We start from the raw sequence: 15,035 nt of genomic DNA, 5'->3' as shown, positions 1-15,035 counted from the left end.
CATCTGCTGCTCTGCAGTTTAGTGGGTCAAAACACAGATTATAATACCGTTTTGGGGTAAATATTTATTGAAGGCACAACATACATTCACAAAACATGACATAAAATGGCACATAAAATTGCTGTTAACAAGGCAACCCTTACATAAAAATCATGTCTGTTTAAGGTCAGTAAATGTGATTAATGTGAGACGACATCACTGGTGGCTTGCTTCAGCTAAGATTTCAGTGCAAAACGACGACTAGTTTCTTCAACTTAAATACTGAACTAGCTTAACATAAAAGTGAAAAGTTGGCATTAACTAGGACTCTAGTGCCACCTGGAGGTGGGAGTTAGCAACTCCAATGAAATTCTGAGGTAATTATTTTTGATTAAAAAATAAATAAGAATGATTATATTGACAGGAAAAATCACAAATACACTAACAGCTTTTAGTAAGCATAAAATGACATAAAATTAGGACATAATTTGACAGTAATAATATTAAAATAAACTTAGTAAATAAAAATGTCAAATTATGATGCAGATTCCAGCTGGTGTATCATGCAAAGGCACATGCTGCTATTTCCAGTACTGGAGATGACTAATTTACATGACAATTTTTTTTTTCACTGTGGTATTGCATATCTTCAAAAATATTTCTAGGACACATGTGGCTTTAATGCACCTGCGAATTCTTATAAAGCTCCTATGTTAGGTTGTGTTTGCACTGAGGTGGGGTGTTTCACAGCCTGAGGGGTCCTCAGAGCGGCAGGCACTATATTTTTGCAGCTTCTCCTGAAACTGCAGGGCTCCTCATCCACACATGGTCAGATAAAGCCACTGAAAAAAGAATCAGAAACAAAAGTTAGACACAACTAAAGTTTTAAATAATATATTTTTTACAACATCACTCACCTCTGTGAGATTTATCTCAGCAGCTCCTGATCCCTCCTTGTCTAGCTGCTGAAAAGACCCTGTTAAATTGAAAGGATTTAGAAGGTTAAGTTGCTTTGCAACACTAGCTGTATTGCATCTAAACTTTAAGTTTTAACCACACAAGTATTTTATGTGATAGATCAATGGAAAACCCTGATCATAGTGCTCTTTGCTGATTCAGTCAGTGTAGATGGACAGTCATGCCTTGGTAGGCCAGCAGTTGTGCTACAGTCCTAATATTGAGATTAATCAATTGAGCAAAACTCTGAGGTGTTTGAAGTTTGGATATATTTAGTGCAGAATTACTCACTGAACATGGCTTCAAGCTTGACCAAGCAGCAGATGAAGTTATCAAAATCAATCAGTTCATTCTCTGCATACCGCGCCACCAGAATCTGGTGCAACCGGTTATTCAGTTTAAAGCCTGCGCAGAGAAATAGTACAGGTTTAAAATATGAAATCATTATGTTTCTTGAAAGTATTAATCTCAACAAGAAAGCTGTGAACATTAGACCTGCTGCTTCCACAGCGAGTCGCATCTCATATGAGCTCATGGCTCCTGACTTGTCAAGATCAAACTCTCTGAAAGTGACCTGGAAAATAAAGAGGCAAAAATGTGAATAAAAACAAAGGGATTAAGAGTACACCCCCATTTTTCTCATTTTTACCAGCCACTTTCGGATTTTGTTCCACAGGATCTGAAATTCTACCAGTCCCAGGCGAGCACTGCCATCTTTCTGGCAAAGTACGTGTTAAGGCAGCAAATGACACATCGAGGCAATTATTATGCTGACAAATGCACACATTTTCCAAAAATATAACCAGCAGAACTGGAGTTAACTAGTTTATTTTCATGCAATAGGTCATAAGGATACATCCATCAGATTGACCATGGTTCTGCATGATTCTATGCTGAAGCCATCAGTCTTTAGATCTTTGTCTGAAACAGCAAAATTGTGATTTTTTATTGATAAACCATAGACACACTACAGTTTGTAAACAGTCTGAAAACTGGTGCACAAACTATACACAAACTGATAAGACTCCACAGGAACATTAAAATTACTCAGAGGTTAAAGAGAAAACTCACGTCGGGTGACCACTCTGTTGAGAATTGTCCTGAGCTCACGAATAGAGATTTCCATGTCCTGTATAACCACAAAGAAAGAAAATAAATAGCAGTACCAGAGCCATGTTCTTTTTTAACTGCATTAAAATCCTGCTTTTTGCTTAATAAGGTTCTACACCTGAGAACAATCCAAATACTACAATTATCAACACCATTCCGTTAAATTTCAGGTTACCTCTCCTGCTAGTTGGGCAAACATGGACTTAAATGAATCATCAATATCATCTTCCGTTATTTCCTCCTGCAAGACAAAAAGTAAACATAAAAATCAGAGATCTATATACTTCAAACAATTAGTTCCAAAAAGAAGAGGTTTGAGAAATTCATCCTTGATGCACACCTCATCTCCAAAATCAGCAGATATTTCATCATCCAGTTCCCTGCAACAAAAAATAAATATGAGATTTCCCTTCCCACATCGTGCTAATGATGAAAATGAAAGAAAAAAAAGACACACTCTGTCTCTGACTGCTTTTCGGTAAAAACCCTGAGGACGAAGTCGGCCTCTTTGCCAGGCTCGAAGGTGGAGGGCACGATGAGGTACTCCCCGGGCGGCAGCCGCAGCCGAGTGCTCACTTCACGAAGGTTGATGAAGGTCTCAGATCGAGCGCACGATGAATTACTCAAGAAGAAATTTTTCTTCAAGTGGACATTCTGGCAGCCTCTGTACTGAGGACAGCAGGAGACAAATGACTTAACATGGATTTTCATATTTCCATGTCAAATAATATAACACAATGCACTGATTACTGCCAAGTGTGTTTAAAAGATTTGAGTTGCTTTAGTGAGTAGTTTGGTTGCAGTTTAAAGAGCTCTTGTAAATGAATGCAAAATGTTTTTCTGTTGTGGTGTTTCATGTACATAATCCCAACACAGACCTTTAAAGGAAACTCTTCATCTTGCATATGTTTAGCTATATTTTGGAAATCGCCAAATGAGTAACAAGTAATAAGGTTCTCAATAAGGGATCCTGTACCTACCTCCTCTGGAATCTGCAAAAGGAACAGAAGGGAAGATTGTTAATGGGTGGCATGAGGCAGCAGACATTTTTAATAAACTACAGGAGCAGAACAGAGGGGATCCATGCAGTTCATCATGGTTCTCACTTCATAGACAGCAAAGCCAATGGTGTGCATGTCCTGACCATGGCGTCGGTATCTGCGCCGGTCCTTCTGCATGAGGGCTACAAGGAAACTGCACGCCACCTCATCATCCTCTGGGTCATCATCCTCCTCCAGCAACGTGATCTTATATTGAGGATTTATCCAAAATGTGTCTACAGAAGTGGAGCATTTATGTCAAGCCAGTTTTGTGAAAACTTACACATATTATAGAGTTTCTACACATAGCCACTTTTACATATTTATAAAAAAGAATTCTTATGGAAATCTGGACTTTGAACAGTAAGCATCTCCTATTATTTTTAGTTTTCAGTGTTACTGAAACAACACAATGCTGAGACTGGCCTGTGATTTTCAGAGTGTGGTATACAGCAACTACTTTTTTTGCATCTGGAACTACTTAAATTGGCCCTATTTTAAACTCTTTAACCCTTGGACTAAGCAGACTCTTTAAAGAAAAGCTTTGTTAATTTTGTGTCTTTGTTAGTATAAATTTCCCTCCAGAATTCCAAGCTGTTTTTTTAATAAAAAAAGTTTTTTGTTATTAATTTATTAGAACTTTTAGACACAGTCTAAGCACTACAGGTTCTGTTCAACCTGAATAAAAGGCGAGGCAAGTTTATTTGTATTTTAGCACCAAGCACAAGACAATCAAAAGTGATTTAATTTCACATCAAAGGAAAACACTAAAAACAGAACAAAAAACCTTAAAGCTTTGCTTAAAAAGAGATCAACATGTCAAACACTTAACAGCATTAATAGGAACAACTCCTAATTAGAAATTTGAAACAGATTAATCGCCTTAGAAAAACTGAATACTGTCTTCACTGATTGGGCAAGCAGTTCATTATTGTGACTTTTTGATCAAAAGCTTCAGTGAACTAAATGTTTTGTTGATTTAAAAGAACCAGCAGTTTCTCTGGATATGTCAGGTTTTCAGAGAGTTTGTTCCAGAGTTTAGGAGCAAAACTAAATGCTGCCACATCTTGTTTGATTCCAGTTCTGGGAAAGCAGTCAGCAAGAATCTCAAGACTTTAAAGGCTCATCCTGGGCTATACTTGACAAGAATTTTGGCTCATGCCCATTCAGTGATGTATAAACCCATATCAACACATTTTTTAAAGTTGTTTCAGAGACTACAAAGGTAGTAAAATGGGACTTTTTTGATTGCAACTTGTACACATTTAGTCAATAAATTAAAAGTCAGTAAGTTGTGGGGCAAATCAAAGATAGGAAACATACACTTCAAAGATATTAATGTAAAATCATTGCATTTATTAAGCACCAGTAGACATTTGTCCCTTAGAAAAAAAGACTGAAGAAAAAGTCTGGGAAAATTTGGTCCTACTAAATTTTCTTTTTCCTTCAGGATCAGGAAAATGACACCAGATACCACACTGGTGGTATCTCTTCATGACCGTGAAGGAACCCTGATGTTAATATTCTGCTACATGTTTTTGGATTTTTGCTGTTGACTCACTGGGATGGTTCCTGCAGCCCCCGGCTGTGCTGCCTCTCCTCCATGTGCCGTAGAACTTCATGGTGTTCCAGTGACTCAGGCTATCCTCACTCAGGACGTCCGGAGTCAAGTTGCAGATTTCCAGTCGGGAAAACTGCCTCAAAAAGTCACTGAAGGACATCCTGAATCCCCAAAAAAACCAGAAACATTGTTACACTGTGCAAACAATTTCAATAAAAGTTAGATTAGATTAGTTTGAATCACATTAAGAAATAATCATGATAAACTAATTTTTAAAAATAAATCACCAGTGCCACAATTCTTTGCCTTGTCTTGTTGCAACTATGCAAACCTCTTTTTTGACAATGGAGAAGCAAAATCTTTTCCTGTGACATTTTACAAGTTTGTATCATACAGAGAGAGGAATGTTTGGCTACTCAAGTGTGTTGGAGCAGGGATGTATCTAAAAATTGCAGGGCATTGGGTTTCCAGCACTGGATTTAGGTACTCTGGAGCTAAGCCATTATTCAATTTGCAATTTTCTTGTTGAGTTCTAGAGATTTTACTCAAATGCCCTGATATTTTAAAGAGTTCATGATAACATGCAGTCCAGCAACGTTATCTAGGGCACACAGCATTATAGGTTCTCCATTGTACTTAACAGTAGGCATGAAGTCCTTCAGCAAACTGTCTTCTCTCACTGTGTCTGGTGGCTACACTTCTCTCAATATATGTTAAATTAATAGGATTTTATTTTTCTGACTTTTTCAGTGCCAGATTACGTAATTGCAATGCAACATGAAATAATTTTTAAGGCTTTTCATAAACCTTTATGAGAGAAGACACTGGAGGGTGTTGTATGAAACCAAGCAGTTTGCCAAACAGAAATGTATATTATTCCTTTTAACTTCTTGTTGTATGTGAAGATGTAAATCTTACCAAAACTCTCCGTCTTCCATGCTAAGATGCAGGTCTTCCCTTTCAGATGGGTCAATTTCATCCCATTCACTGGAACTATGAATGACAGACATGACATAAGAAACAACCCTCCAAAGCTAAATGTTCACAAAATTTAAAGGTACATCTCAATAAATCTGAACATCACTGACTTAACTGGTTTCAGAAGTTTAATTCAAAATTTGAAACTCATAATTAGATTTACTGCAAAGAGTGGTATATTTCAGGTTTTACAACTGTTAAACTTAGATGATTATGACTAACTGCTCATGAAAACCTGAAATTTAGTTTCTCATAAAATAATGATATTGCATTACAATTAAGAAAAATCTGTAGAAGAGTGTGATTTTATGGCCTATTATGCTAAAATAACAGATGTCCATGAGACAATCAGCGATAACCTCTACAAGTCACATATGATAATTGTTAATCAAGATGGGTATTCACAGGGTGCAGTCTCCAAATATGTGAATAGAAAGTTCAGCAGAAGGAAAACACACATGTTGAAATATGCCCTATGTGTTTAATGAATCTACATGATATACAGCTTTCACTTTTTGGATTTAAGGACAGAAATAAATTCACATCTTGAGATGCACCTGTAAGTTTGAATACACTCACTTGTCACTCCAGGCTCCAGTCCACTCCACCTGGCCCCAGGGGTTACGTATTCGGATAAGGCGCACCATGTTGCCAGCGTAATCAACCTGCCACACAGCAAAGTGGTGAGGAAATGTCAAACCACAACTTTAATGCTTTGTGTTGACCGAGTTGCAGAGAGACAAACCTCCTTCAATGCAGTGACAGAGTAGGCGTGGCCCTTCACAAGCTTCTTGAAGGTCACAGCCTCCATGTCGAAGGCACTGGTTATCTGTGAGCATGTGAGCAGAAATTTATAATGTAGAATTAAATTGTCGTTCTAGATGAATAGGCGCAAACGACACTTACGTCAATAGAGCAGCCCAGCAGGGAGCCCCTCTCCAAGGCTTTACTGATTATCCTGTAGAGATCTTTGGGAGCCTTGCACAGCTCGTACATCTCAGACACCCCCCCTGTGAAATCCTCAAAGCCCTCGGTGGTGCTTCCTCCAGACAGAGCCTCATAGGAGCCATTTAGCCTGATAGCAAATAAAAAAACCTTCAGACTAATTGCTTTTAGCAGCAACACTTCAGAATATCCCTCTGAACAAACTAATGCAAGCGATTTTTCAAACCTACTTGGCATAAGCTTTCTCTAAGAGTGCACTCCAAAATTCATTGCCCTCAGCTGAATGGACAAACATGAGCTCTCCGTCTTTGACAGGCAATCGATCGTCAATCACAACGTCTACCCACTCGCCGAACTGCCAGAACTGCAATGCAAAGCAGTGCATTAAAAAAGAGATCCATCGAGTTTGCGTGAATAGGAAAAAAAAAAAAAAGGAAAGGTAGAAAATTGTAAGTAAAGAACCTGGAAGTGGAAGATTCCAGCGTAGTCATCTTGGAAGGACTGGCCGTGTGGAACAACCCGATGAAGGAGCCTCTCATTCAGGGTCAGAGAGCCAATGGCTGCCAAGAGCCAGCAGTCGCCTGGAGGGGAAAATCAGAGGCCAGAACCTCACATCAGAATATGTTCTTTTAACTTATTTTCACAACAAATTTATAACTCACCAAGAGCACCCTGACAGATGTCCGTTCTGGTGGCTCCGCCCACAATAAACTGGGGATCACCTGTCAGTTCCTACAAAGATAACAGAAATGATTCATGACAATCAAACTCTTTCAAAGAAATCACTTCTTTTTCTGGCTGCCACCCTCCCATGAGGTTTCACTCTGTAAATACCGAGGAGCTGTAAACAAATGTCAGAGAGGGGAAAGGTCTGAGATGCCAACAGCTGCAGAGGTCTGCAAAGCGCCTGTCCCTACAAGTCTGATTCTGTCCAGGTTTGCAACATGTAAAGTGAGACATGATATGCCTGCTTGCATGCAACAGTCAAAATCAAATTCCTGTCCTGAAATTCCTGGCCATCAGTTTGCCGGCAACAAGAAGACATTAAAAAGTTAGGTTTTTTTAAATTATTATATTACTTTGTTTTTTAAGATATACTTTTTCAATTAATGTAGCTTCTTTCTACTAACTTAATTAGTTATTTTTATAATTATTTTAAAATTCCTCTGGCTTAACAGAGTGATTATTAGCACTCTGTAAGTGTTGCGGCATACTGCCATTCCGCTGGCTGAAAGAAGACTACAAAACTTCCTTTCTTCACTTACCAGAAAATGGCAAATTTCTAGTTACAAAAAAACAGTGATAGACATGGTGTGTAAACTATAATGGACCCATTCATCACTGTTTTAAAACCACAATTTTCAACTTAAGCAGCCTCTTAAGCAGTAGCGTGCAGGCTGGCAGCTAGAGTAGATAGTCTGACTTATTCACCAGCCTGTTAAGACTTGATTTATTATTAAAAGAAGAAGTAAATAAGCAGTAAACATATTGAACAAAAAGATGTTTAGAACTACAACTCATTTTAGAATGGATTTATGTAATAGATTATGTCTCGTATGCCAAACACACATGTGGTCAAAGGGCCGCGGGCCTGATCCGGCCCGTCATAACTATTTATGTGGCCCTCAAGACACAGAGCCTCATAAATAGAACTTCAAGATAATAGTGGCATGCTTAAATATTATTATACCAGTCAAATCAAATCAGTTTTTATTTTTACAGTGTAAAATTATATGAGTATGTAAAAATGTTCAATATTATTTAATTTTAAGAGGTACTCATTGAATACAGAGAAAGCTATAATATTTTAACAGTTTAATATGTAGTTTTATTAATGTATTCAGCCACAAATGGCCCTTAGGAATAATTTATGATCTTCATACGGGCCAAAATGAAAAGGATTTTGACACCCCTGGATTATACTATAGATAAAATTATTGACTAATTTTCTGTTTGACAGTTGTGAATACTGTGATAGCAGTTTATTTTCACTCACTGTTATCATTCACCAATAACGACCAACAGGACAGCATAAACTTTGCCTTGATATTTTCTTACCGTGGGTCTCATCCACTCCACATCTCTGGTTTTAGATGAATAGGGTGCAAGCTCTTTGAAGCCCAGAGATGGGGGCTCAGCGGGGAAGCAGGGGTCCTCAAACAGGCAGCCTGCCTCCACGCACTCCTGCTTCAGAGCCTCGTAGTCCTGGCTGGCAAAGTGCACGGCCTGCTCATTGGAACCCATGCCCTCTGACCGGAGTCTGTTGGCGTATATGCTTGCAGATATCCCACCAACCGGATACATACTGGGCGCAGGACAGAAATATGGAGCGCGTAGACGGGTGCAATTTATAAATAGAAGCAAGTTAAACAGTGACACGCTCTTGTCTGAATGTTACAACATCCAGTGGTATAAGTCTGGTTAGAAAAAGAAAATACAGAAATCTGCTTATAGCAAAAGTTTCTGAATGAAGCTGTAGCACTTAGATTTTTTTCTTGTCCACATTTACTTATTAATAATTAAAGCACGGGTCTGCAACTCCAACCCATGAGTGTCACTGTCCTCCAGCTTTTGGATGCATCCCTGCTCCAACACTCATGAATCAAAATGCTGAAATACCTCTTTGGCATATCAGGAAGTTTTGCAAATGCCTGATCATTAACCATTTGTTTGAGTCGCTGTCCTGCAACTTTTGCATCCAAAGGACAATCAAGGACTGAAGCTGCAAAATCCCCGGACTATAGCTTTGATTTGCACACACACACACACACACACACACCCCACACACAAACTTCCAAAGCTGGAGATTTCACAATAGTACTCCTGCACAAATTCATGCACCTACTATTTTTTCTTGTCAAATTTGAAAGTGAAAAAAGCTGAAATTTCTTTTTTTTAAGTGTGATGTGTGTGTATTTAGCCCTATTTTGCTCTGATACCCATAAATAAAATCCAGTGGAACTAAGCCCAGAGATGGGGGCTCTGGGCTTACTTCTGAAATCACAAAATCGGTGCAGTTTCACATGAGTGTAATTTAATCACAGTAAACATACTGGATAGGAACCTCTTTGAGCAGAAAAATTATAAACCTACAGCCAGAACTACAGAGGAGGTTTAGATCAAACCATACTCGTGTGTTTGAATGGCCCGGTCAAAGTCCGGACCTAAAACCAATTAAAAATTCATGGTTAAGAATTGACATTCACAAATGCTGTAAGTCGAGTTTGGCTGAGCTACAAAATATGGCAAAGATGAACGGGGAAACATTTCTGTCTCTAGAAGTGCAAAGCTGCTAGAAACTAAGCCTAAAAGACTTGCAGCTGTCATTGCAACAAAAGGTGGGTCTACAGAGTACCGATTCAGAAGGCTCAATATAAACACACACTGCACTTTTGTAAGTGGAAATTACTGAAGCTATTCACTTTGTGAATGTGCACTACCTTGTGTTATTCTAACCCCAAAAGCTACAAGAAAAGCACAAAAGTTTGTATCTGTGAGCATTTAGCTTTCAGAAAAAACCTAATGGTTCCAGTAATTAGATTCAGATTGTTCTGTAACAGTACCTTTCATTTTAAGTTGAAACATGGCTAAGATGTAGCCTTATATCAAGAGAAAGCAAACTGACCTGGAAACAGTTAGAAATCAATAAAAATAGAAGCCAGCAGAGGATAATTAGCAAGCAAAAAGCATGCACTGATTTAAAAAATTAAATACAATTTAAATACACCAATGCCCAAAATAAAAATTAAAATACTAAAAAATGTGTATATATGATACCTTTTCTTTATGGACAGGCTGAAAGGGACTATGGGGAGGAAGGAAACAGAGAGAAATGGTTATGCATTGATTTAGAGCTGGAAATTAATCAAATGACCAAAAATATTTACTATTTTAACTTGAAAGATGTTCTTTCACACTAAAATTTCCCCACAAGTTACAAAAGCCTAACATAATCAATACAAAGATTCGTCTGTGTTGCTTCCTGGATCTGTGCTAAGGGAAAACTTGAACAATAGTGTAGCTCTGCTCTACCTGAAATGAATCCTAATGAGCAGAGTCTGTGCAAAAAATACCTTTTGGAAGGTTCTTTACACAAGTATTCACATCAAATTACTGACAAAGGGTGAATTTTATTGAGATTTTAAGTGATAAACCAACAAAAAAATTATATATAATTAAATGAAAGAAGATCAAGAAACAAGGCAGTCATGTGGAAGATGTAGCTCTGTTCAGACAAGACAAAAACTAGACTTTTTGGCTCATTGGCAGTAAGCTAATACTTCACATCAGCCTGAATACAACATCCCTGTCATAAAACACGATGGTGGCAGCACCATGCTGTGGGGATGGTTTCTTTCAGAGTTGACGGGGAAAAGGAACTAAACATAGAAAATAAGTAGAGGCTCCAAAACATTTGAGATTGCATTAAAATACGTGTAACACTTTTGGACACCGTGTTTGATTTTACTTCCACTTCATAATGATTCACTGCTACATAAAATCTAAGTGCAATACAGAAAGTTTTATGACTGTACCAAATGTGAAAATGTTCAGGTGTTATGAATAATTCAGCAAGGCCCAGGAAGTGAAAAAATGATAGAAGTGAAAGATGTGTTAGGAGCCAAACGAGGTTATGCTTGTGCCCCTTTAACAGGGGCATTGTTAAAGGAGGCCAGTCCCCAAACGGAGGCCCCTCACGCCTGTGGAGACTCTACAGGAAAGACCCTCTTTCAAAATCACACCATAGATCTGAATGGATCTGGTTTTTCTTCAATAATGGGGAAAGAACACAACACTGATCCCTACAGTAACAATGCTGATGGTGTCATCCACAGGACTTTAACCCTAAACAATTCAAAAACAACATACCACCTCTCTGTCAGGTGACTGCAGGGGCCAAACAAATGCTGCCCATACAATATGTTAAACACTTTGTGAAATCCTCAGTGGATTCTTTCTTTCAGATGCTGTAAAAAGTCGCAGTAAGTGAGGCCTGCTGCTTGAACCAGAACTGTTCTGCAGCACCTGTTCAGCAGGAGCATACAGGCCTGTCTGGAAGCGGCCTGCATGTTACACAAAAGATTCTCATAACTATAGATGAAAGCTGCTCTGATTTTAGAGCTAAAATCAGCAGCTGAACTGATTTTTTTCACCTCACTGCGCAGCTGTCACTTCCTTTTCTATTCTTACCAGAGCGACAAGGTGCAGCAGATTAAATCCAGCTCTCCGCACCACAATAAACCTATCGGGCACCGTTAATCACACACGAAGTAAATAAAGTGGTTCACTAAAGCGACGCGATCAACTCACCACCGGTTAGGAAAACTGCTTCAGGCTCCCAGAATATGAAACAGAAAGCGGTTATTGCGCTAATCTGTGAATCAGTGACAGGGGGACAGTCTGAGTGGTCCTCCCTCCTCTCAGTCTGCGCTCGCTGCAGATCAGACCAGCCCACCTCTAGAGGAGGGCACACTGCAAGCCGCCAGTACCGCACCGTAGCCGCTAGGGGCTCTAAAGACCAAAAACATGCTCTCTGACTTGAACGAAATAATAAATCGGGAGAATTAAAAAAAAAAAAAGATATGAGACGCTGTTGAAAATAAACTACGTATCATGTAATTCTATGAGCATGTAGATATTTTAAACTACTAACAAAGCTAATGCTTGGTGGCAAAATTATTTTCTTATTCACAAACTGTTGGGAAACTATAAACGCACCAGGATAGTCTTTCCACTGTACTGAAGATCAGAGAGTGGGGTTGGGTGTCACACTTTTTGCTTAATCAGTCTTATTTCTCTGTGTAATGGAGGCCTACATAAGAGTGCCTGGTTAGAATAACCTATCTATTCTTTCAACAGGTACACACCGCCAAATGCAACTTTGATTGATTATCTCAACTGTATATCAATTAGAAAAGCATTTTGAAAGGAACTTTTCTGAAAATTTGTATTTTAAAATTCAGTCTTAATTTTATATCTTAACAACAACATCTAATAGAAGCACCTCTATAATGTTATGAACTGACAAATAGTGTTAAATAAAAAGAACAGAATCAAACTACCAACTCATTTTTCTGCTCCTTACTAAGGATTAAACTATTTCTAATGGATACAGTTAAAAACTAATTTTTATTGCTGTACATTTTGTTAGGGCCACAAACTTCATTTTATTTCTGTGGTATAAATCACAAAATAGCACATACTTGTGAGGAAGAATGAAAATTATATTAGTTTAGTATTATGTGGGTTTTAAAAAAATTACAAATAAAAATCTGATATTAACTCTTTCTCTTTTCCAAAATTACACAGGCTCAGTCAAATTTTTACGGGGAATGTAGTATGTGGAAATTAATTTTCAGATCTTGACACAGATCCTTGATCACCTCGATGTGAAGTACTAAACTGCTGAGTGACAATACCTTGTCTGTGGCCTCTATGTACATGCCAACATTTTGTAACAGCGCCTGTAGGGGGAGAGATTTACTGACATCCAGCCCCGTTCTGCCCTATATAAGCAGTGCCTTGCAAAAGTAATCTCACCCCTTGAAATTTTCCATATTTTCACACATTACAACTACAAATTTCATGTTGTTGAGATTTTATGTAGCAGCTCATCAAATTTTAAAAATGAAATGAAAGTGATACATGGTTTTCTAAATGTTCTACAAATAACATCTGAAAGGTGTGACATTGATTTTTATTGAGCTCCTCTAAACATTTTGCAGATGCAAGTTTTTGCTGTTGCTACTAGATTTACTAGCAGACAAATTTTCTGCAGTTGAATACAAACTTTTTTCAATTCAGAAAACGGTTAACGTTGAGTTAAGTGTATAACTATAAACAAAGCAACATTCAGCTCATTACTACAGATTGAATACGATTTTTATCACTTGAGATATAATGTGTGACAAATGGCAGCAAACGTTAAAAATCATCAAGTTCATCAGGCTGTCTTGTCATGAGATAAATAAAACTTTTACATCTGACGTTTGTTTAAACTCTTGAGACTTGTCGTGAGGGTAAACAGGAGACATGCCTGCAAGAATAGCAGGCATTTATTTTATGAATCTGCTATTCATAAAATAACCAAGCCTGCCTTTTTTAAGGTTTGGTATTTTTGCCATTTCTCTGTCCTTTTTTATAGATGACTGGTTTCTTTTATTTCCTGTTTGTTTTAAACAGGCAGCTGCCATCAGATCAGACCTGCTGTTCATGTTTATTTCTGGCGCTTCAACAGGTTCTCTGTCAGGTTCCTTTGCTCATTTATTGTATCTTTGCTTCAGCTTCTTTATTGCTTCTTCTTAGTTTGATCGTCTTTGTACTGCTGAGAGCTTTTTGATTCATAAAGCCTCACCTTTTGTTTTGAATTTGTGTACAGCTGAAACAAGTTTTCATTTAGGTTCCCCCCTTCCAGTTCCTCTTGTGGTTCCAGCTCACCAAAACCTCTTTCATGACTTCAAAGACTGAATAAATTTCCCCAGACTTATTTGCTCTAAGCAAAACAGGTCACACAGATGCTAAATGATGCCTTTGAGTTTTAAACCCATAGAAGGATTTTGAAGGGAGACAAATGATTAACTTTGATCTACCTGGAATGTGATCAGTTTCATAAGGTGAATCCATTTTGAGATTTTTCCTTCCACAAAGAATTGTCTTCCAATTAACTGATTTATTGTCTGTCTTTGGGAACTATTGGTCATTTAACCACATATTTGCTTGTTATTAATCCAAAACAGATTGCCTTCTCTTCTACCTTATCTGTCTGGAATCACAGTGGGTTTGGCAGCTGTCCCAACAGAAAGCAGAAAGGGAGTGGTGTACACCCCCAGACAGGGTGCCAGCTTTTTTCAAAACACTGATAAATAATTTATATCTAAAACTGTTATCATCAGGGCAACAGTCATTCCTAACCAAGATACTCTCAGGTTCATTTGGATCCCGAGGTTCTCCCAGGCCATAAGGGACATTTATTTCCCCCTGTGAGTCCATAGGTGAGGCTCAGAATGTATACAGATTCGGATAGGTCGAAACCTTTGCTGTTTGGATCATCTCTTTCTTCACTGTGACAGACCAGAGAAGCACCTGCGTTAATGTGGTTATTTGAAATGATTAAAGCATTGTCAAGTGACAATGACTGTTTTAATCATTGTCACTTGATTTCACTCTATCACTCTATTTATATAGAGTTTTCACTCTATCCTCTTCCAGTTTCACATTTGTTTCTAAAATTGAGATACTGAAGTTCAAACTTCATAAATAAGTTTTCACACAATGTAGACTCCTTTTCTTTTATGAAGGCTTTCCAGTCAGCCATTGAGAAGAAGCTGCTTGTTCTGTCTCTGAGGAATGATGAGCTAATAATCCCCAGGTAGATTTTATGCAAATGTGATGGAAACAAGTACAGGCAGATAAAACATGAATTCACAAACTGTGTTTCTAACATTTTTCTAGGAAATATGGTCATC

At 38.1% G+C, this 15,035-nt stretch overlaps 1 protein-coding gene across 1 annotated transcript; it reads right to left on the bottom strand.

The window, feature by feature from the left end:
- Window positions 1-44: 44 nt before the first annotated feature.
- On the bottom strand, window positions 45-12,018 carry LOC116713623 (calpain-1 catalytic subunit-like). Its single transcript, XM_032553829.1, has 23 exons — window positions 11,881-12,018; window positions 10,348-10,375; window positions 8,629-8,875; window positions 7,233-7,302; window positions 7,033-7,151; window positions 6,801-6,934; window positions 6,532-6,700; window positions 6,371-6,454; window positions 6,205-6,290; window positions 5,566-5,640; window positions 4,648-4,808; window positions 3,153-3,322; window positions 3,027-3,038; window positions 2,504-2,715; window positions 2,387-2,426; window positions 2,222-2,287; window positions 2,008-2,065; window positions 1,793-1,857; window positions 1,586-1,654; window positions 1,432-1,510; window positions 1,228-1,341; window positions 897-955; window positions 45-821 (listed from the first exon to the last, which is right to left on the bottom strand). Exons 3-23 carry the CDS (start codon window positions 8,872-8,874, stop codon window positions 795-797), a joined length of 2,115 nt encoding a protein of 704 aa, XP_032409720.1. The 5' UTR covers window position 8,875; window positions 10,348-10,375; window positions 11,881-12,018; the 3' UTR covers window positions 45-794.
- Window positions 12,019-15,035: the final 3,017 nt, after the last annotated feature.

This window comes from Xiphophorus hellerii, chromosome 22 (assembly GCF_003331165.1).
Source record: "Xiphophorus hellerii strain 12219 chromosome 22, Xiphophorus_hellerii-4.1, whole genome shotgun sequence".
Classification (NCBI taxonomy): Eukaryota; Metazoa; Chordata; class Actinopteri; order Cyprinodontiformes; family Poeciliidae; genus Xiphophorus; species Xiphophorus hellerii.
Note: the sequence above shows the minus strand (reverse complement) of the source record. Positions and strands in the feature narration are given on the sequence as shown.

Bases quoted from the DNA above. Each gene is read 5' to 3' on its own strand.
- LOC116713623 (XM_032553829.1), bottom strand. From the start codon at position 8,874: ATGTATCCGGTTGGTGGGATATCTGCAAGCATATACGCCAACAGACTC. The intron at 6,291-6,370 runs GTTTGTCTCTCT...GCTGTGTGGCAG, and splicing joins CTGTCACTGCATTGAAGGAG to GTTGATTACGCTGGCAACAT. The intron at 1,858-2,007 runs GTGAGTTTTCTC...TTGCTGTTTCAG, and splicing joins CAACAGAGTGGTCACCCGAC to ACAAAGATCTAAAGACTGAT.